We start from the raw sequence: 23,109 nt of genomic DNA, 5'->3' as shown, positions 1-23,109 counted from the left end.
GATACACAGTAAAAGCCATACATAAAAGCTGACAACAGAGCAGTGAACTCTCTCCATCTTAAAGACAGAATTATTATTTCATATATTATTCATATTCATAATTTCATATATTAGTGTTTTAATAATTAGTTTTGAAAATTTGTGAAAACTCATTTGCAAAGTTAAAAATTTTAGCTTCTATTATCACATCAAATGTTAACAAGGGTTTGTAACAGGACTTAAAAAAGCACAAAGCAACACACAACTACAGTGTTACAATCTTTCAACAATAAAACAATGTATGAATTACCAAAAAGGTAGTCCTTACCTGTGTATTTTCCTTGAAAATCAGTAAACTTTAATCTATAAAAGGATCTATATTAAAGCTACAAAATAATAACTACATACTTTCACAGCCATGCAGATAATCTAAATATTTTATCTTTAAAACTATTCAATACTATGTTAATCACAAAGTCCATGAAAAAGAATAATAATGACATACAGAAACTCTTGTTTGGCTGTGCTTGTAGGAGATGTAGGAAAATCCTCCAGTCTACAGATGAAGATTCAAGAGAAAGCAGGAAAACAAAAAGGAAGCAAATAAACATTCATGCATAAATTAGTGACAACATGAGCAATCATTTGGAAAGCTTTTATTTCCCATTTTTAAAATTTTCAAGAAAATTTTCGACTATTTTTTAAAAATTCCATTTCCTTTTCATTGAAACTGGAAGTGAAAAGCCAAAGAATAAATCCAGAAAGTCTTAACACTACTAGAGTTTGGCAGTAATTAATGACTTTTATTTTTTTAATGAAAAAGTTAAGGGATCTTGGCTTGAGATTTTCTTAAAGGCAAGAATTATCAACTAATACTTTTGAAAAAATCAATTTTATAAATATGTTTGGTTCAAGAGGATAGAGTAAATAAAACCCACGAGACATCTAAAGAAATTTGTTGTACTTTTTTTTTTTTTTTTTTTTTTTTTTTGCGGTACGCGGGCCTCTCACTGTTGTGGCCTCTACCGCTGCGGAGCACAGGCTCCGGACGCGCAGGCTCAGCGGCCATGGCTCACGGGCCCAGCCGCTCCGCGGCATGCGGGATCTTCCCGGACCGGGGCACGAACCCGTGTCCCCTGCATCGGCAGGTGGACTCTCAACCACTGCGCCACCAGGGAAGCCCTGTTGTACTTTTTTGAATAGGTCAAAGTGACCATGATACTTTAAATTTAGACTCAACAAAGGAATCATGAAACCCAAAGTCTGTGGTGACTTCGTGCAGTAGCATCATAGTGAGGGAGAAGGTGCCGAGGTTCAGGTATCTCTTCTTACTGACCGTATGACTTTAAGCCTTTTAGGAAAACACTTTGATATTTCTGAATCTCGATTTATTGTTCTGTAAAGTGGGGATAAAACACCCCAGTTAACAGGACTGTGGTGAGGATTAAATAAAATAATGTATAGGAGGCTCCTGGTCCATGATAGATAACTCCTTTAGACTGTAATTATTACATAATAATACTCTTCTCCTCCCATACTGAATGATCAGAAAAGATCTTGTCTCACAACTACTGGAATTTCCTGGTCTTTAGAAAGACTGCTTAGGAAATGTGATCTGGACCATTTAGGCAGCTGTAATGAAATATACTCTTTGGTTCTAGATATACAGGTCCAAACTGCCTCAGCAAGACTTAGACATCCATTTCATCCATCCATTTTATGTTCCCCAAGACAGTCATCACATTACCCATGTTTGAAATGTTATGAATAGACCTGTAATGAGTCAAATTACAACTAATATTTAATATTTATAGCATTGAACCAAATCCTCTATTTAGTCAGTATTTAGCATGATAGATGCTTTAAGGGACAATAGTAGGACATTAACTAGTTATAATATTAAGAATGAGCAAATCCTCAAAATCTGATCTAAATTATCAAAATACATTTTGTAGTTATAGCATAAAAGTGCTCCACTGAAAGGAAGTTAGGAATGAAGTTTTATACTCCCAAGTGTATGAGCAAAGTCAACGGTTAAATGTATTGACAACCAAATAGTGATCTAAGTATCATGTATAAAGGTAATCATTATCAGAACAGTTTTGGACAGTTCCACAAATAGAACAGATAAAGAAAAGGTGAGAGCAAAAGTCAAAAGAAAAGCAATATGGAATGGTATACTCACTACAGAAAGCTTACCTATACTATTAGAAGGGTCTCATAGGCTTTATTGTTAAATTCTTTAAATGAAAAAATGGTAAGATAAAGTTTGGAAACCCAGCATGAATATGGGTAATGATTAGTTGGGATAAAATCAAGAGACAGTCTATATTCTCTGACTATAATTTTGTTTTAAATACTTAACTATTTGAATTATGTGAGCTTCTGCATCTCATATGTTTAACTGAAATTTGTACTGTAATCATCTTTCCTGTCACACAATCTTAACATGTCCCAGGAGTCCGTTTTTCAGGGTGGAGGGGTGGCAGTAGGCCAATTTCAGAGAAGAAATAAGTTTTCTGAGAACATTTTCATTTGTGATGTTCTCAGTGACAGAATCACAGTGTCTGGCAACATTAAGTAATATAAATCTCAAAACTTAGTAGGTACGGGATTCATCCAATGAATTTTAAGTTTCCTGTCAAACTATAACAAACAAGTTTAAGAGAATAGTAAAAAAACACCACACTTACTGTATATTTGGTGTAATCCCTTCAAGCAGCACAATATTGACCCCACCAATATGAGCAGTGGCACATGTCTCAGTCATCTTTTGATGTAGAACATCTTAAAATGTGAAAAAAAAAGTGTATGAATTCTGGAAATAGAGTGGCACTTCATATTAAAATGTCATTTTATTCATAATACGTTCAATGACAAAAGATAACTTTAAAGGTACAATGAAATTTAAACTATTTCCAAACGACTTTTTAAAAAATTTCCTTGAAGGTTTTTATTTCTATGCATTCACATATACATATGTATTATACGTCAAAACTGGAATGATGCTGAATATGTAGTTTAACATGCTATTCATGCACTAAAGAGCCTAATGACATTAAACAGCCTAAGGACATTTTAAATCTCAGAAGTAAAACTTGGCACAAGAATTTTAAAAACGTTAAGAATAAGAAAAAGAAACTATATACATGAGCACTCTTGATCCATATAAACGGGAAGTTCCATTCTCTGAAGAAAAATTGCCAAGTAGGAATTTGTGAGACATGGCACTGGCTTTCTTCAGAAAAAAACGCGCCCCAGGGTTAGAATGTCACCTGCCTTTCATTTTTTCCTTCAGTGTGAAACTGCCGTGGATCCTCTTCAGCTCTGACTCCATGGTTAGCCCACCGATGTCGGCCTCCAGGTGCGTGCGGCTCACCATGCCAACCCCAAATACTATTAGAGTGACGTGCTGAGGCTCAGCAGTTGCCACGCTGCGCTTCCTCTGCGTCCTAGTCAAACTGTTCCTGTCTTGTTCATTCTCAAACACAACTTTACACGTTGGCTCTGTAGGGCTCCGGACTCCTTTAAGTGAACAGAAATATATAGGTTTAGACGTGAAAACTGCAAAATGGAAGGACATCAACTGCCCTTTCTTTCCTGCACATTCCAAACCGGCTCTCTTTGTCCTCTTCCCCACCAAAATGATTTCTTAAATTTTTCAACATTTTCCCATGGTCATGTTTGAAAATAAATAGTACAGTCAGGTGTTTGAAAGCAGGTCTGTGTGACTTCTTTAGGAGCACGCTGTGTAAGGGTTAGGAAGGATGGGAAAAAGGGGTAGCAGAATATCTGATCGCCATCACTATTTTCTCTCCTTGGGTGACTGCCAATTTCTGTGCATTTCAATGATCCAATTATAACATTAAGAAAACATGATGAATAAACTTGTCTTTTTTAGTATTATTGATATTCTGAACAGAAAATTTTTTAAATGTGAAAATAGCCATTACCTGCTGGTCCAAATGTTTCTGAAGATTTCTCCAGTATTCCTGTTGGATCAGAGATAAGTGAATAGAAGTTAAGCAGTTTATACATATTCTGCCAGCACTCAGCTGAGGGCTCACTTTGCTCTGACACTGTGATTGAGTCAGAGTCATCCATATGGATAGTCATATGATCCACCACGTCTTTTGAACCTTTCCTAGACACTTTTGAAGTTCTTCTTTCAGACCTTCCTAAGGAATTTTTGTTTCGAGACTCCTTTTTGTTGTTCTCATTGTTGGTCCGTTTGTTCTTTGCATTATTTACTCTATTGCCACCATTAAGACTTCCTCTAGAACTGCGGCTGAAGTCAGAGGAGCGAAAATCCCGATGTTTCCTGGTTTTGAAGGTAGGCGTTGGAGAAGCTGACCCAGCTGTATATCTGCTAAGTTTAATGTCAGTCTGAGTCGCTTTGATGTCATCTATCATCGTACTAAATTGATGAATAAGACGAACTAAAGCCATATCTACATGCTGGCTTATTGACTGACAGGAAATAGTAAAGTTGCAGTGAAAGGTATTGTAATAACGCTTGTTGAGATCATGAAAAGAAAGAGCACTGGTAGAGTTCTGAGGGGTGCACACAGACTTTTCCATTACAACAGCGCTGATGCTAAAGGTTTCCAACATCAATGCTGGTTTGAACTCAAGTGGAGGAAGATTCACATGGCCTTGCCTAAAAATGGAAAAAATGAAAAAAGAAAATGACAAGGTTTTATTTCTTTTTTCCCAGAACCACACAATCTTTATTAACTTGTTAGCAAAATAATCTCCAAGGTGAAGAATAAGCCATTTAACTGATTTTAAGTAAGAGATCAAGTAGAATAAGTTTTTCCAACTTTTTCATAAGTTGGAAACTGGGCCTTAAGTCTTCCTTCTTGATCTTACTCTATAACTAGTCAAAATCAGACTTAATTAATGTTTTCAGTGAAATGATAAAATAATTTTTCTTGCCATCTGATGGCACACCCCAATGGTCTTAGAATTTAAAGTCAATAGTAGGTCAACTAGAACATTTTCCTTAACCATCCTCTACTCTTCTGTTAAATATATGGTTTATATATTTAATTTCATCACATTTTATATATTTTGATTTGCTATTTGAAATGAAACCCTGCTGGCATATTTTGCCAAGTTGAAAGTGCTAAGAAAAGCAACTGAAACAAAAATGAGAAATGCACACAGACTTAAAACCTCTATAAAAGTTGTTTTGGCAAATCCTCTGCATATCTAAAAATTTTCAGGTAGAAATATTATAGACAATTTTAATATTAAAAAGTCAAAATATCTCAGATTTTCATAAATCAACTACTAATAACAATAAACCTCAAGCACCAAAATTTTAAAAAGATATTTTCCCCTCTGCTTCCATGTAAAATATGAATGTGTAGTCACATAGGTTAAATTAAACATAGGATTCTTTTCTATTGGGAGAAAAAAACCCCTCCAAGGTTCTTTGATATTTTCAATTTGACTTAAAGAATTTATAATTAGAGACTAATAATTCCTTAATGAATACTAGTATTTCTTATTTAATAAGAAAAATTCCACTCTGTGGTATAATTCAAGAAAATGTACAAGCTTAGAGTAAGCCTATAATCGATGCTAAGTGTGCAATCAGAGAAGGAAAAATCAGATTTTGAGAATTAGAAGATATAGAAGAGAGACTCAAAAGAGATTAAAATAATCCAAAACTACAAAAACAAGAACTGAAAACATGTAAGCGAGGCAAAAAAGTCTTAAACAGAGGAGATTCAAGTAAAAGGGGGAAGAAATCTCGCTACATAATGAAGCAGTCATTTAAGGCAAAAGCAGCCACATGGGTAAAGTTAAAATTAAATATTTATTAAGCCCCTAACATGTTCAACTATCTTGACTGGAGACAGCAAAGATATAAGGAAACCAATATTTATGAGGACATACTACATGCCAGGACTTATGCTAAATGATTTAATAACTGTTCTGGCTTTATGGTCTAGGAAAGTTATACATGTTTATATAAGAAATTATAACCCAATAGTAAGGTACAATAATTAGTAGAATGAACAATGTGCTACAAAAAAAGCCAGACAAGACTAAAATTAATGACCAGGAAAAGTGTACTGTGACCAAAGTTTCCTAATAAATAAGATCTAAGGTGGAGTTACAGGAGATCTGAGAAATAAAAGCTAACCATGGTCTAGTAATAAGAATGTAGAACACTCAGAGGTGGTATGATAGTAGAAAAATTAAAAGGAATGTTAGGTTCAGCTAGACTAAAGACAGTAAGTTCAAAGTCACTCAAAGAATTTGGGAACATAAGAAGGAAAGTGTGGTCAGATGAAGGTCTGGTCTGTAGCAGTATTATATGGCATTTAGCAGGCCAATAAGTAGGCTGTAAATATAATCTAATATCTATAATCATATTATATATAATATAATTATGCATAACCTAATTATATCTGATGATACATATACTATATGTGTGTATAATCCACTTTTATATATACACATATATTTTTACATATTAATATATATTTATATGTATGTATATATTTACATGAAAGTAGGCTACTGCAAATAGAAATACAAATTTAACTCAGGACTTTAAACTCTAATCCAGGAGTGTAAGCAGATATTAATGTTTTGGTGTCTGGATTTGATGATTCCAATGTGAATGGATGCAATTACCATGGTTTATAGTTAAATAACACCAGACCCCAACAGCATGGTTCAAATTTTAACTAAAATTTACTGCATAAAGTATAAACTTGCTGCTAGCTCTTCAGTCCACAAATCACTACATAAATAATAGACATACATCATGATCACTGACCAACCACATTACTTCTGTCAAAGTCTGTCAGTGATTGGTCAGTGCACATTTGTTTTTCATTTCATGCACAAACAGTAAAGCACGTAGTTATATTGCCTCCTTGTGATAAACCCACATGACATTTTACAAAAGTGGTTAAGTAAAAGGGAACTGGACAGCAAAGATGAAAATGAAGCAAAATAAGATTGTAGTGATGAAATTCAATAAAAAGTAAATGGAAAGTTGCAGGGTTTAAAATCAACATACAAAAATCTGTAGTTTCTATATGCTTACAATGAGCTAGTGGAAAGAGAAATTAAGAAAACAATCCCATTTACAATCAAAACCAAAATAATAAAATACCTAGGGATACATTTAACCAAGGAGGTAAAAGACCTGTATACCAAAAACCATAAGACATTGTTGAAAGAAACTGAAGACACAAATAAATAGCAAGATATTCTGTGCTCATGAACTAGAAGAATTAACATTGTTAAAATGCCCATATCACCTAAAGCAATCTACAGATTCAACGCAATCCTTATCAAAATCACAAGGACAGTTTTCACAGAAAGAGAACAAAAAATGTATATGGAACCACAAAAGACCCTGAATAGCTAAAGCAATCCTGAGAAAAAAAAAAACAAAGCTGGAGGTATCATGCTCCCTGATTCTGAACTATATTACAAAGTTAAATTAATCAAAACAGCCTGGTATTGGCAGAAACACATACACAGATCAATGAAACAGAATTGAAAGCCCAGAAATAAACCCACACATATAAGCACAATTAACTTATGACAAAGGAGCAAAAAACAAACAATGAAGAAGGATAGTCTCTTCAATAAATGGTGTTGGAAAAACTGGGCAGTCATATGCAAAAAAAAAAAAAGAAAGAAAGAAACTAGACCACTGTCTCACACCATACACAAAAATCAACTCAAAATGGCTTAAAGATTTGAATGTAAGACCTGAAATCAGAAAACTCCTGAAAGAAAACTTAAGCACTATGCTTTCTGATATTGGTCTTTGCAAGATTTTTCTGATATGCCTCCTCAGGCAAGGGAACAAAAGTAAAAATAAACAAATGGAACTACACCTAAATGAAAAGCTTCTGCACAGGGTAGGAAGCCATCAACAAAAGGAAAAGACAACCTATTGAATGGGAGAAGATACTTGCAAATGATATACCTGATAAGGGGTTAATATCCAAAAAATACATAAAGAGCTCATACAACTCAATTTAAAAAATGATTAAAAATGGGCAGAGTATCTAAATAGATTATTTTTCCAAAGAAGACATATAGATGGCCAACAGGTGTATGAAAAGATTTTCAACATCGCTAATTATTAGAGAAATACAAATCAAAACCATGATGAGATATCACCTCATGTCTGTTAGAATAGCTATCATCAAAAAGTAAGAAATAACAAGTGTGGGCAAGGATGTGGAGAAAGGGAATCTTCATACACTGTTGGTGGGAATATAAACTGGTGTACCACTATTGAATACAGTATAGAAATTCCTCCAAAAATTAAGATTAGAACTACCTTATGATCCAGCTTTCCTACTTCTGGGTATTTATCCAAATAATACAAAAACACTAATTCTAAAAGATATATTCACCCCTATATTCATCATGGCATTATTTACAATGGCCAAGATATGAAAACAACCTAAGTGCCCATCAGTGGATGAATGGACACAGAATACTACTCAGCATAAAAAAAGATGAAATATTGCTGTCTGCAGCAACATGGATGGAACTTGAGGGCATTATGCTAAGTGAAATAAGTCAAACAGAGACATACCGTATGATTTCACTTACATGTGGAATACAAAAAACAAATAATAAAATAAATAAACCAAACCAAACAAAAACAAACACCCAGATACAGAGAACAGAGTAGTGGTTACCAGAGGGGAAGGGGCTCAGGTAAGGGAGGGGAGAGCAAAATGGGTAAAGGAGATCAAACGCATGGTAACAAAAGGAAACCAAACGTTTGGCAGCGAGCATGCTGTAGTGTATACAGAAGTAGAAATGTAATGCTGTACATGTGAAACTTATATAATGTTATAAATCAATGTTACCTCAATAAAAAATAAAGTTTAAAAAAGTAAATGGAGTTATAGAAGAAAACAACTGAGTATGAAAACGTTGACACTTCCACTGCTCTAGAAACTCTAGATATGCAGCTAGAGGACCTCAGAGAAGGCAAACTTACTAGCATAAAGAGGAAGTGGTCATGGCAAAAAGGATGAAGGTATCCCAGAGAAAGTGATGTTGGCAAAAACCTCTCTAGTAAAAAGAACTAGTGAAGATATTTCATGACACTGAAAGTGCAAGGGTAAAATGTTGAAAACTGCTGAGAATGGCGTATGACATTTGCTAAGGCACAGAAAAGATGCTTTCTGTGTTGTAAGTTACATGATGATAAGAAGGTAAGGACTATACGAACTACCCTTTGACAAGTTTTTAAGAAAGAAATAAAACACCTTAATTCTCAATGTTTCTAAGGTTTTAAATTGTATGTACAAAATATTAGTTTTACTATATTTTTCATTTTCCTATACATTTATAATAAACAGTAAGAGACTTTTTAATATTTTGATAAACATTTTTCCAGGTCACAAAACAAAGGTAATTTTCCCCATTAATCTTTATAATCATTAAGGTCACTTCTGCAGTGTTTCAGCTTTCATGGTCATTGTTAATGGTACCACACTATTGTGAAAAGCAAGTCCATACTCTCAGCATGACTTCTACTCTGTTCCTAATAGAAAATACTACCTGCTACAAGTCAACTCAGAAAGGAGGTTAGGAGGAAGTTCTAAGAATAATATATAAAATTACAATCCATAAGATCATAAAAATTAAACTACTGCAACAGTAAATAAAGTGTATTTATCAACATAAGTGCTTTGGCTGACCCTCATACATGTACTAACATCTTACAAAAATATGCCTAAAAATAGGCCTCATAACCTACTGATAAAATCAACAGGTTTTTAAGGAAATGTGGCTACTGTTTCTGTTAAATGGAAGTTATCTTCTCATTAGGCTATTAAAATTACTACCGCATCAGCACTTGAAGAAAGCGAAGTTAAAAAAACAGGTATTGTAACTTTTGTACAAAATTTTACATAAAAACAATCATAATGTAAGACACCTTCTTGCTCTTTTGCCTTTTCTCTCTTTGGCTGTGTCTGAATCAACAATATCTGCTCTAAGGCAGTCCAAAGTTCCTGAAAATGAGAGGTGTTCTCCAAAGTACATTCGGTAGCAGAGAGGCATTGCATCCTGTGACTGGATCCCTGTATGACTCAGAAGAGGTTTGAAAACAACCTAAAAGACATAATACATTTATATTACCTCAACTTAACAATTCATCATTTACTGTGGCTTTTTTCTTACACTCTACCTAAGTACATATTATTAACTGTAGTGTGATGGGGAAAAAAAAGGCCTTGTATAATAAATATAGCTCTAATTTTACTTAAAACTTAACAGTATTTTTGAGCACCTACTATGTGCCACTCATCTTCAAATTAATCATAAGGACAAAGATGCCTTGATCCTACTTAAGTGAAAGTACAAGGTAAATAAAATTGTGAATTAGTTTAAATCATTCTACTTCTTACTTTTAAAAAAGGCTTGAATATCTACTGTGTTTCCATAACAATATGCTATAAAAGGTTCACAAAAGAGTCTATCAATTTCCTGTGTTAATATAAAAACATTTCATATGTTATATTTTTAATATCTGGTCTATTTTTAAGTGGTATCACTTGGTTGCAAAATAACATTTTCTGACAAAGAACTTCCTTTACGTTTTAAGTATCATATATTCTATGGAAATATTAATACATCACTCTGGTTAACTCTCTAGTTAACTGAACTTCATAGTTACTAAGAGGTAACCCAAATAGAAGCAACTATATGTGTGCAATAGTAGATCACTATAATCTTTCTGACTACTCCTTCTCTGCTGCATGGTTCCTTTTCCTCCTTCCACATCCTAAATATAGATGCTATCTATCCGGTGCTTTCCTTGACCCCCTACTAACTCTTTCACCACACATTCTCACTTAGTGATCTTTTCCTGAAGCTTAAAAAATCTATCAAAATGGAGAAATGCCATTTATGCAATGAAACTCAAGTCTGCACTTTCACTTGTCTCTACATCATCTCATTTGTTTGTGCTTGGGAAAACAAGCTACCCTCGTGAAAGCATGGAGGCCTAGAATGAGAGAATTCAAACAATTCACCCCTCACTGGAAACTTAGGAAGTATTTTTCTCTCCCTTATATATCTGCTTGGCATACGCTTTCTTGGGGTTACTCTTTCTTAGATTTGCTCTTTCATCCTAATGGAAACATTCTTCCCTCTTTAAGGTTCAAACCATCCTCCACCTTTCCTAATCTTTGTTATCTACTTATGCCCCTTAGTTAATCCTGCAAACCCACCTGGTATTTTGGTTCTTTTCTTTTCCATCCCAGTTTATCATTCTGAATGGCTTCTTTGGCCATGCAGATAACTCAACCAATGCTTTAGTTCCAAAGTTATGTGACTTCCTTTCCCCCCTCCATAATCTGGCCTTAAACTCCTTTTCAGCAACTTCCAAGACTGTGTATTACATTTCATCACCTCATTTTTCTTGCTACATATGCTTTGGATCAATCCTCTTCTATTCCTATAGCTGGGCTACTAAGGACACAAGAGGTTCTAAATAACTAGACCGTCAGCACTATTAGGCAATCCTTCTGGGGGTCTGGTGGGCTCTCTTTCACATTCACTCCAACCTTTCCATATATCTAAATCACCTTACACAGTTTTTTATTGTATTACTTAATATTAATGTCTCTGGTAGATTTTAGAGTCTTACATGTAAAATAGTATAGTTGTCTCTAAAAATGTGTATTGGATGCTAATAAATACAATGAATGTATATACAGGCCAAAATAGACATAAAAAATATTTCTTTTCTCTCTCTCTCTTTTAATAAAAAGTGAAAGAATCCCTAAAAACGACTCCAATGTATTAGAGAAGTAAATCTCAAGAAAGTTTAAAAGTGCCTGACACATTTCTTAACATAAATCACTTCCTATTGTGAGAGAAAGTTGAGGCTACCAATTTGCAAACTTACCTGTACGGTTATGAACTGTCCTTATTGCCTTCCCAAACATTCTCCGGGGAAAAAGTACTTTTTATGTCAAAAAGTATCTCTCTCTATAAATGACTCTAAATTCCAACACTTCTCATCCCTCCCTGAATCCTTCTCTATCAGTTTACCCTCCTTTCCTTTTTTTTTTTGATCAGAACCTTCCTAATTCCTCCTAAGTAAAAAATATGCTCGAGTCTCTTTCATCCTGAAAAAAATAACACCTCTTAATATCCATATCCCACTCTCCCACCTGCCTTCTGGTCAAACTAGAAAGTACATTTCAAAGGATTTTGTTCTCTACTCCCTACATTTAGTCAATTAAATAAGATCTCCACAATATTTCTCCTTTACCTATCAAAGCCATAACCATCTAAGCTAACAGCTTCATTACCACTTGTGTGAACTATTTCATTAACTTATCTTTTCACTTCTAGTTTCTCTACTTCAATCCATTTAACACATTGCTACTCATATAGCATTTCCACATGTACAGTTCCAGGCACTTTACTCCTCTGCTCTAAAATCTTCAATGCCTCCCCACTGCTCGCTCAAGTCTTCACATAGCACTAAAGACTATAGGAAATGATGAAATTTAACTTTCTAGTCATGTTATTTTGCCAATCTCTATCTCCAAATAACAAAAATGTTGCTATACGAGACAACTAACTATATGCCACTCTTCAGTTTAATGAGTATCTATAGATGCTTAATTTGTATTTATAATTAACCCATGTACTTTTTAAAGGCTCCTCCTTTTTTCATGAAGGCTTTAGGCAGACAGGCAAGGACAAAGATTTTCACTAGAATTCCACAGTGCACATACTTGATGGTTCCAGCTGCTAAGTACTGCTCAATGCGAGGTCACTATAATTAGGGAAAAACAGACTGGCTCACCTGAGCATCAGCAAGCTGTACAGCAGGAAACCCTTGGTTGGCTTCTTCTACACCTACCACATCATCCTGACTAGTGCTATGCTGAGAATGTGTCCCATCCAAAGTATTCTGGTCACTAGACAAGACGGTGTTGAAGTCTGAGGCTGAGGGTATTGTAGGAAGATTGGGTGCAACACCTAAAAGGGCAAGTGTTCAAAAATAAAATCTAAATTACTGGGAAATGAAGACAACATAAAGGGGCACAGCAAAGTAAACTTATGAAACTTGTATTATAATTGTATTATCAGACCATTTAAGTTGAGAAGGGGAAAAAATAGCACTTTCAGGTTATTTTACAGACATGATTTATTAATAGAAAATGAAATTAAACTTTATTTTCAGAATATATCACTCATCCTCATACAGGAAGTATGTATTAGAGCCAGTCTCTCCAAAATATAAAACTTTAGGGCTGGAAGATCTTTGAAAAGCATTTGATATCCCATCAGCTTTGCAGTAAGGGACAGAATTATAGACAGTAGCAGGGCTACAAAAAGCAGCTGCAGCAGGACAAAAGCCATAGGCGTCACAGAATCCCACATATAAATTTATTCCCCACTATGCTTTCCCAAGGTGGAACAAAAATGAAATGGCACTATTTCTTTCTTCTGTATTCCCCTTATCCTTTAACTCGCCAGGCAAAGGACCTGTGATAGAGAGGAAATGTTCCTTTCTGGTTCTTTTGAAATTTAAACTCAATGAAGTAGTGAGACTAGCTCCAGAAAAGTGCTGAGAGCTGGTAAAAGCACCATCCTTCTATCTTCTTCAACCAAGGGCCAATACTAAGAATTAGCACGTCTTAGTGCTCTTAAGAGTCACAATTAGGATCAGTTCCAGATTCAAAAGTGGTCCATGCACTGGCAAAAAAAAAGGACTGAGTAAGTAGTCATATATCAACTACTTTTCATAATTTCATATTTTTTGTTTGAAGAAAATTTACAAGTGATCCAATAGCTGTTACACAGATTAATTTCAGCTGCCCTCAGTAACTAGGTTCAAAGGCTACTTCACATATTCTTTTAAAAAATATATACATATTTTTACAATAAAATAATAAATGCATCTAGTGAATTTGGAAAAACAAAAAATAATAGCAAAGAAAAGGAAAGAAAGAGTGGCTCCATTTATGTTACTGGAAATAGCCACCAATATTTCTTTGTGAATCCTTTGCCTGTTTTTCTGCTACTTATAAATATTCCTTTAAAATTAATAAATTTTCCTCATTTGTTTCCCTCCTTGAGGGCAAGAATCTTACTTTATTCCTTTTAGTACTCCTTCAGATTTAATTAAATATTTAAGTAAATATTTAAGTATAAAGAGTATATAGATGCTTGTCATTATGCCTCAGAGGACTCTGGATAAGCTGAAAGTATCTTCTGTATTGTAGGTACATGATGCTGTAATTATACTTTGCATTTTTTCATTTACCTCCTCTTGGTGTTTTGAAAATTAAACCACACACATTAAATGGAAGTTTTAAACTCTTTAAATTATATATAATCTCGCATTTGACATATTTGCCTTTCCACAAGAACACTGAGAGACTGCTTACGACTCTCTCAATTGCAATATTAGCAAAGGCATTTCATAAATGAGCCAATTTCAACTAAACAGTACTTAAACGTTTGAGATTTTTTTTAACTATCCTCTGTAAAACAGGATTTTAACATAACTTCACATGTACCCCTTAGATGGTTAAGTAAAATAATGTGATAGCTCAATACCTGTTGGGAGACTATTGTGTCCTGATTTTGTAACAGGAGATTCTTGCACCACACTTCCTCGATTACCCACAGCATTTGACATCCAATTATAGAAACTCACAGATGATGGTTCAGATAACAAAGGGTGTTCAGATAACATATCAGTGGCCATTGTGTTGCCTGAAAATAAAGTTTTACTGAGTATAGTATTATTTATGTACTAAGGAGCAGAAAACGTGATTTATTTTTTGAAAAGTCAGGTTAAATTATCTGCCTTTTGCATGTCTTTAAACTCACTGCACGATGCTGGTATTTGGATATTAAGGCATTAATAAATAATTTACTGCTATCGTAATGGGAAAAAAATTCACTGCTGGCTGGCCTAGACAGCATTCCACACCATGCCTAGGTTGATAGTAATAGTAAATGTTGCAATTTAAAAATGCAAACTAAGGGCACGAGACACCAACAAGTTATAAGCAGAACAGTTTCCCAAAATACTTTCTCAAAGATAAGGTGTAATACAAAAGACTAGGTAGGCAACCAAAGTATATATCTAAATAAACATTAAGTCCTGTTTTTGTTTTCTTAATCTCCCACAGAAGTAAGCTTATAATTGTCAAAACTAAGGATATACCTGTTCTCGTTAGGGAGCTACTTTTCACCGCTGCACTACTTCTTTGAGGGGTCCCTTCCAGGAGGTTGTGCAAGCTTGGGAAGCTTCCAGTCAGGTAGCTGAGTAGGCTCTCCTTCCTTGGACTCTCCTTAACTGGCACGCCTGTACGTCCCACATGCACCGGAGAATCTGTGGCAGTGTCACCACTGGTATAGCTCAGAGAATGATACGGGTGAATGCCCTATAAAAGGAACAACATGGGGCTCTTTCTTATGCACATAAAAATGACTACTGATAACCATGACTACTCACTGTTTTTATTACTAGTTATTGTTTACATTAAAACACCTGTGTCTATCTAAACAGTTTGTGTCTATTAGAATTATGGTGAATCCCAAATGTATGTAATAATGTTTTATAACTCTACAGTACAATACAAAGGACAGTATTTATTATCATTCATTTAATTTTAACAATGATTAATGCCCTTTAAAATCTGAAGAGGGAGTCTGGTGGTAAGATGTCTATCCCAAAATTCTTCATACTATACTACTCTTCTTGGTACTCTGATAATAATTTCTTGGTACTCTGATAATAATTTCTGTGTTAAGACCTGATTCTCTGTAAAGCTCTAATATACCAAAAAGAATTTCCAGCAATTCTCTGAAGAAAAACAAAAAAATCGAAAATTACACAATTGTCCAATCTATATCTGTTCTGTCACATCTAAGACTGGAATTCCAGATCAGTTTAAAACAGTACAAAGAAAGACCATGCAGACAGAAAGATCTTGAAAAGCAGAGATCTGAAACAAAGCACTTTTAATTTCAGTTCTTTGGACTTCTGTAATCCATAAACAAAGGAATGCTCAAAAACATTTCTGAGAGAGAACAGCATTATAGAAAACACCTAGGGACTTCCCTGGTGATGCAGTGGTTAAGAATTCGCCTGCCAATGCAGGGGACATGGGTCTGATCCCTGGTCTGGGAAGATCCCGCATGCCGCAGAGCAACTAAGCCCGTGCACTGCAACTACTGACCATGCAGTCTAGAGCCCACGAGCCACAACTACTGACCCCATGCGCCTAGAGCCCGAGCACCATAATAAGACAAGCCATCACAAATGAGAAGCCCACGCACTGCAACGGAGAGTAGCCCCTGCTCGCCACAACTAGAGAAAGCCCGCACACAACGACGAAGACCCAACACAGCCAAATAAAAAAATAAATAAAAATTAAAAAAAATAGCAAACATCTAAATATGATCAGAGCATCTGGAAAAACTATAAATCAGGAAAAATTCTGAGACAGATTAAGGGGTGGAGAATTTAAAGTGTTCCATGGGCTTCCCTGGTGGCGCAGTGGTTGAGAGTCCGCCTGCCAATGCAGGGGACACGGGTTCGTGCCCCGGTCCAGGAAGATCCCACATGCCGCGGAGTGGCTGGGCCCGTGAGCCATGGCCGCTGAGCCTGTGCATCCGGAGCCTGTGCTCCGCAACGGAGAGGCCACAACAGTGAGAGGCCCGCGTACAGCAAAAAAAAAAAAAGAAAAAGTGTCCCAGCCTTGTAACTATACTGCAGAAATAGAATAAGCCTATAGCCCAAACTTTAAAAAGTGTATATCAAATTAAATGTTTTAATTAAAAGAACAATACTTACACAAAATAAAACTTTCAAAAGCACAAAAGACTAGTCAATAAAAAGTCAATACTTACACAAAATAAAACTTTCAAAAGCACAAAAGACTAGTCAATAAAAAGTATCTCCTGAGCTCCAGTCTACTAGATCCTTTCCCCAAGAAGTCCTCTTAACCATTTCTTATCTATCCTTATATAAATAATTTGACTATATAAACACATATACATATTTATCCTTTTTTAACACACAGATACATATTGTCCTATACTTTATTTTTACTTGAACCAGTGCACTTTGGTTCACTGGTTCAGTGGTTCACCATCCACTTAGAGACCTACTTTATCTTTTTGAAGTCTTCATAGTAGGCATCCATATGAGGGTACACTAATTTATTAGACCTCAAATAGTCATTTGAGGTGCTCATGAGCTCGTAAGTGCTCATGTTCTTGAGCATTTATGATCATTCATTTCTTTAGAAACACTTCCCGGACATAGACATACTGCTAAAAGGCATTACATTTAAAATTTTACATTTAAAAATGGACAAACTGTTCTTCAAAGAGGTTATGCCAGTTTACACTCCCACCCAGTACCGTATGAAAGTGTCTGTTTTCTTAGACATCTTCACCAACATATACTATTGAACTTTCAGATTTTTCAACCTGACAGGTGGAAATGGAATCTCATTTTATTTTACATTTACATTTCTTTAATTAGAGAGAATACATTTTCATATTTGTATATGAATTCCTCTGTGAACTGCCTTTATTTTCTATTTGGTTGTGCCTTTTTAGTGATTAGGAAGAGATCTTTACACATTAGGAAATTAGCCCTTTGTCATATGTCTTTCCATTTTGTTTACAATACTTTTTTTTTCTGTGTAGAAATTTTATATTTCAATATAGTGAAAAATACACTTTACCTAATGGATTCTTGGTATTAATTATTAATTTAAGATTATACCCAGACTGTCAACGGAAGTTAAAATATTAACTATTTACTGTTTTCAGTGCTTAGAAAAGGAAACTACCAAAAAATAAGTAACTCACAACAACAGCAAATAACTTACTAAGTGCTTACTATGAGCCAGGTATTGTTCTAAGCATTTTTCATGTGTCAACTCCATTATTTCTTACAGCAACCTTCTGAAGGAGGTTACTATTATAATCTCCATTTTTAACATATGAGGAAACTGACACACAGTGCAGTTAAAAACTTTAGTCACAAAGCAATTAAGTGGCAGGGGCAGGATTGAAACCAAGGCAGTCTGACTCCTGAGTGGCAGTCAACCACTCTGCTATCCATATGTCTTATTTTATCAAGCACTGGTTAAATTTCTTAAAACAAAAAAAATGTAATTAAAGTCATAAAACTAGCTTAACTCAAACTGTATTTTGATCATGTACTACCTATAAAACTTCTCATTAAAACTAATAACTGTAAGCTGATCAACATTTCAATATTGTTTTTTATTGAATACAATATTCAATAAGTTGAAAAGAGAGCCCTAAGGCTTGGTAGTTAAAGTAGTCCTTGTTCAATATTAATTACTGACTGTTGATATAATTTTCAAAGAAATGTGTAAACTAAAAGTTACTAATCATGTTAATTTCAACATAAAAACACTACTTGAATATTTAGGGCAAATACCTAATATTTACATTTGAGATAACAAAAGTTTAGGTCTTCTCTGTAAGTCTAAGTAACTCTAACCAAAGGCAGCAACAATGTACCTTTATTTTTAATGCAGAGTCACTATGGGTATGAGTCTTAGATAGTTTCCTCATTATCTCAGCTCCAGTTACAGGTCCAGAACTACCAGGTGGAGGCCGGTTGGCTGTTCCCTCCAGCAGCATTGTGTGTTCACTGACTGTGGCTGAAACAGTTCAAAACAATAAGTGGGCTATATAGATTATCATATAATCTTGAAACAACAACTCCAATGTTCCTGGTGGTATAACTAAACTCAACTTTTCATATTTCTTGAAAAACTAATTGTGCACTCTGCTATAACATTCACTCTTCTGTCTTTTATTCTTCAAACCCCAGTCTTCTCACTCAGTCTCAAGAAAGGAGCAAACAGCTTCTGCTCAGTCTTTCACATGTCACCCAAATGGCACAGAGATCAAAAACTAATTCAACTATGCTGAAGAAAGTACAAAATGTTCACAGATTAACCTAGGCATTTGCAGATAATTAGAAGGGATGTTTACTGCACTATCCTTTCAATTTTGGGGTAGACTTGAAATTTTTTTAAATAATAAAATCCAGCCTATTATACATAATATATTTATTTGTTAAATACAAAGTTTTTCTAATTTATTTTTTAAAAGCTTGGTAAAGTATTATATGTAAATGTTCTGAAAGCTCTAATTTTAAGACTACTATCCTTTTCCATGGTACTTTTAATTTTTTTTTCAAAATATCACAAGATAAATTTTCATTGAGTACTATATATCATGATAATAAAAATTATCCTTTAAAAAAGCATTTAAGTATGCATGTATATTTCTGTAATGCATTATCTACTGCCTATGTTCTGGCACAGTCATTATAATGACAGAATTGTGGGCTGAATGCATACCTCTAAACATTATACAAATTCAGAATCAAACAGGCAACAGGTAAAGTTCAAATCTTTAAAAGACTGGTATAGGGAGCATGATAAATAGACAAATAAAAATATAAATTTCAAAAAGAAATTCATGTGTTTCATTCAAAACACTCTAGTTATACAAAGATGTCTGTTAATTGTACTGGGTAGATTAGGAGAAGAAATCTTCTGTATTTCACAAAATTAAACTTAGAAGTCAAGTCTGTATAAAGATTCCAACATTATTACCACTTATTTGGACTAATACAAATCATAGTTGTATAATTAAGCCATGACATTTCAAATATGGGACAAAAATTATTAAAATTATCACAAGTATTAGGTTACCAAGTACATAGTATCTAGCAAAAATATTTACAAAATTACCTGCATCAAATTCAAATTCTGCTCCATCAGCACTGGTATCACTTTGAAGACCACCTCCATTGTCCAGCCCAAGCCCATCTTCATGATCATAGTGCACAGCTGATTGAGGTTTCAGGGGCTGAGCTGGTCGATGTAAACTCACTCCTTTAAAGGCTGGTGTCACTACAATAAACTTCATCCACTGCCTTGCCAGTGCAACTAAACCTTTCTTTAAAGTTACCAAAGCAGGAAGGCCATCACTCTGTAACAACAATGACATGGTTAGGAGTAATCTTATTGTAACAATAATAGTTACTATTTAAGTGTTCTGCATACATTTATTCATTTAAATCTCATAACTCCCATTTAGAGATGAGGAAACTGGAATTTATATGTTGAGTAATTTGTCCAAGTTTACACAGGAGAGTCACTATCTCAAGCTGACTATAGAACTCAATCACTAAACACAATGTTGCATCTTTCTATCATAAACAACCCAGCAGAACCAGGTAAATAAGAGACTAAACATGGGGAGTAAAGTGGGATTCTCCTTAAGAAGCATTCAAAGCACTTCACCTGCTTCGCTCAACTGAAGAATTAAATGTATTTTGTACTACCTGGAATATTCATCAAGCAAAGAGGAAATTATTTCTTTCAAAGATTAGGTAACCACCTCTATTTTAACATTAAAAAATTAATAAATTACTATAGTTAAATGACAGACATAGAAGGATTTGTAACTGCTTTGAAACTTAAATATATGATCAGTAAGAATTACATAATTTAGAATATATTTTATTCCACATGGTGATGATTTTACGAAAGAAAATTTGCCTATTGGAGCCTTAGCCTAAGGAGAAAATATGCAACTCCCCTCCCCTTTCCTACAATTCCTTGCATTAGGAATAATAGCTTTGACTGAAGAGAGCCATTTACTAGGTGGCAGGAATCACCTCATTTACTTTCTGAGGAACATCAGGCCCCTTAGCCTGTCCTTTCATTCCTAAACTCAAGTAAGGAGGGTCATCTTGTGCTTCTTCCTCTTACATGGAAACCATATTGTGGCAGAGCATCCATCCGTGGGAAATGCCTGCCTGTGACTAGATGGGCAAGTTAAACTTGCACTGTGGATCTCCCAGTCTTCAATTCGCAGGGTGGGAGTAGAAAGCACTGTACCAGCCTCAGGTCTAAGTACCTTTATGAAATCCATAATTTACTCCAGTTTCTTTCATTAGAGGTTATCAGGAGCTTGACTGACCATTAATAATACTGATACACTGATTACTAATTTGGCTAAAGCTTCCTGTTGTATTCTCTATTGACCAGAAACTTAGAGAGGAGAGGGAGATCCTCAAGCTCTAAGCCTCTAATCATGTGCTTCCACAGTGCTTTTCTAGTGCAGAGATATACTGTATTTATTCGTACAGTTACATATTCCCCCCTCAGTCATTAATTAGTCCTTATTTTATTAAACATTTCTGTGAAATTTGACTCTAATGATTACTCTCTTGCTTGAAATTCTTTATACCTTTGGTTTCTAAAACCTTCTTTCCTGGTCCTTCTAGCTCTTCTTTTCCCTCCTCAGCACTCTGTGTACCTCTATGCACCCTCTCCATGCTCCTTTAATTTTGATATTTATCAGGGCTCCATCCCTGACCAGTTTCTCACTCAACATATCATCCCTAGAAGGCTCATCCATATCCGCAGCTTCTAACCCTTTCATGCTGGCAACTGCCAAACCATTAATTTGAGCCCAATCTTGTCAATAGCCTGGATATCTAACCACATTTCTCCTTTGGACTTCCCATACTCATCTCAAACCTTGTGGGTCAACGGCTACTCAACAGAATAGAGGCTTTTTTAAAGCTAACATGATTCCGGTAACTCACCATTGTAGCGTCATCAATGATGGAGTAATTTGCCTGGTGCAGGTAGTGATGTAGTATATTACACAGTAAACATGAAGGATTTTCTTGGAGAAAGCGGGCAACTTTTGTAAGTCTGTTGTATTTACTTCTTAAGGGAAAATGTACACTTTTATTCTGTAAAAAGCAAAACAACAGATTCAGAATGACACAGCAAAGATACAACAAACAAAAGATATCTAGAAATTAAGAACTTGCAGGTCTGATGTTTTCCAACAATAATAAGGGATCATTTTCAATAATAAACTTTGTATGATACCTTGTATTGTTGAAAGACATACCTCTAATGCTTCTGTCATTATGCATCCCATGACAGCACAAATTCTCAAGGTTCCCTCGGTTTCTAATTTGTTTAAGGATGACTTGAGTTGATCAATGGGAACAAGCCATGCACCAACAGCTGGAGTTGCAGTGCTTAAAAGGTTTAGCTGCCTTTTAAAATGAAAAAAAAAAAAAAATTATAAAAACAAGTGTTAAGGTTTGTATTTCAAAAAATCTCCCATATCTACTGTACTTAGTGGCTATTTTAGTTAGGCAAAATTACCTTTCCTTTTGACCACTAGATAAATTCTGAACATATAAGTAGGAAATGCAAAGAATAGATAAGAGAAAATAAAGAAAAATATAAAAGTCTGTTAGAGGTGAAAAGAGTATATAAAAAGCTTATGGCAGGGTGACATGTAAAAAGAAAACGAAAACCCTAGGAAAGAAGAAGGGTCAAACAAATTGGGAATAATGTCTATAGAAAGTATGAAGTAGGAAAGATGGAAAAGAAACTGGCAACCCTAATACTAGATATATCAGAAAAACAATTCAGAAAATACATGAAACAGAATTGTATGTTACTTAAAATAAAGAAACATCAAGGGATAGTAATATATTTTTAAAACTTTTTACCTAGAAAATGCATGTGCAGGAGATCTCACATTGGTGGGAGCTGCAAAACTAAACCAAATTTCCTTGATGGTCAACTTCATGCTACAGGAATCTGGAGGTGGAGGCATTAAAGGTAGATCTTTTTTCAAATCATCAGATTCAACTCCTTCATCCTATATAAAACAGAGTACCAAAAACATTAATGTATAGTCCCTTAAAACCACTAGCACAGAGTGTTTTACGAACAAAACCTTTCTATCAAATCAAGTTCTACAGATAATAACACCGTGATATAAAACAGGTAACATAAACCTTGCTCAGCCTAATCCTTATTCTGAGAAATACCTATGGATCCTTGAAGCTCCAAGGAGCACAGTCTGAAAAACACTGCATTGTAACGAACCATAAATCAGAGATCTTAGAACTAAAGTATTTCTCTCAATCACTTCATTCAGTCACATTTGTTTAAGGATACTGTTTCTTTTCCTAGATGAGAGAAAGAAGTTTTATGACTTGCCAGAGGTCATACAACTATTAAG

At 34.8% G+C, this 23,109-nt stretch overlaps 1 protein-coding gene across 2 annotated transcripts in view; it reads right to left on the bottom strand.

The window, feature by feature from the left end:
* BLTP1 (bridge-like lipid transfer protein family member 1) overlaps positions 1-23,109 on the bottom strand; it is a 193,618-nt gene that overhangs the window by 70,910 nt on the left and 99,599 nt on the right. For both annotated transcript variants that reach the window (XM_065877169.1, XM_065877170.1), the window contains exons 36-48: positions 22,592-22,743; positions 21,976-22,126; positions 21,659-21,811; positions 19,791-20,031; positions 18,544-18,686; positions 15,197-15,416; positions 14,581-14,739; positions 12,818-12,993; positions 9,929-10,104; positions 3,933-4,639; positions 3,259-3,504; positions 2,673-2,766; positions 485-535 (exon numbers count right to left, since the gene is read on the bottom strand). In XM_065877169.1, the coding sequence (XP_065733241.1) occupies positions 485-535; positions 2,673-2,766; positions 3,259-3,504; positions 3,933-4,639; positions 9,929-10,104; positions 12,818-12,993; positions 14,581-14,739; positions 15,197-15,416; positions 18,544-18,686; positions 19,791-20,031; positions 21,659-21,811; positions 21,976-22,126; positions 22,592-22,743 (2,669 nt within the window). The remainder of the gene's footprint in view (positions 1-484; positions 536-2,672; positions 2,767-3,258; positions 3,505-3,932; positions 4,640-9,928; positions 10,105-12,817; positions 12,994-14,580; positions 14,740-15,196; positions 15,417-18,543; positions 18,687-19,790; positions 20,032-21,658; positions 21,812-21,975; positions 22,127-22,591; positions 22,744-23,109) is intronic.

This window comes from Phocoena phocoena, chromosome 5 (assembly GCF_963924675.1).
Source record: "Phocoena phocoena chromosome 5, mPhoPho1.1, whole genome shotgun sequence".
NCBI classification, from domain to species: Eukaryota; Metazoa; Chordata; class Mammalia; order Artiodactyla; family Phocoenidae; genus Phocoena; species Phocoena phocoena.
The sequence above is the reverse complement of the archived record's forward strand: the minus strand, read 5'-3'. Positions and strand labels throughout refer to the sequence as shown.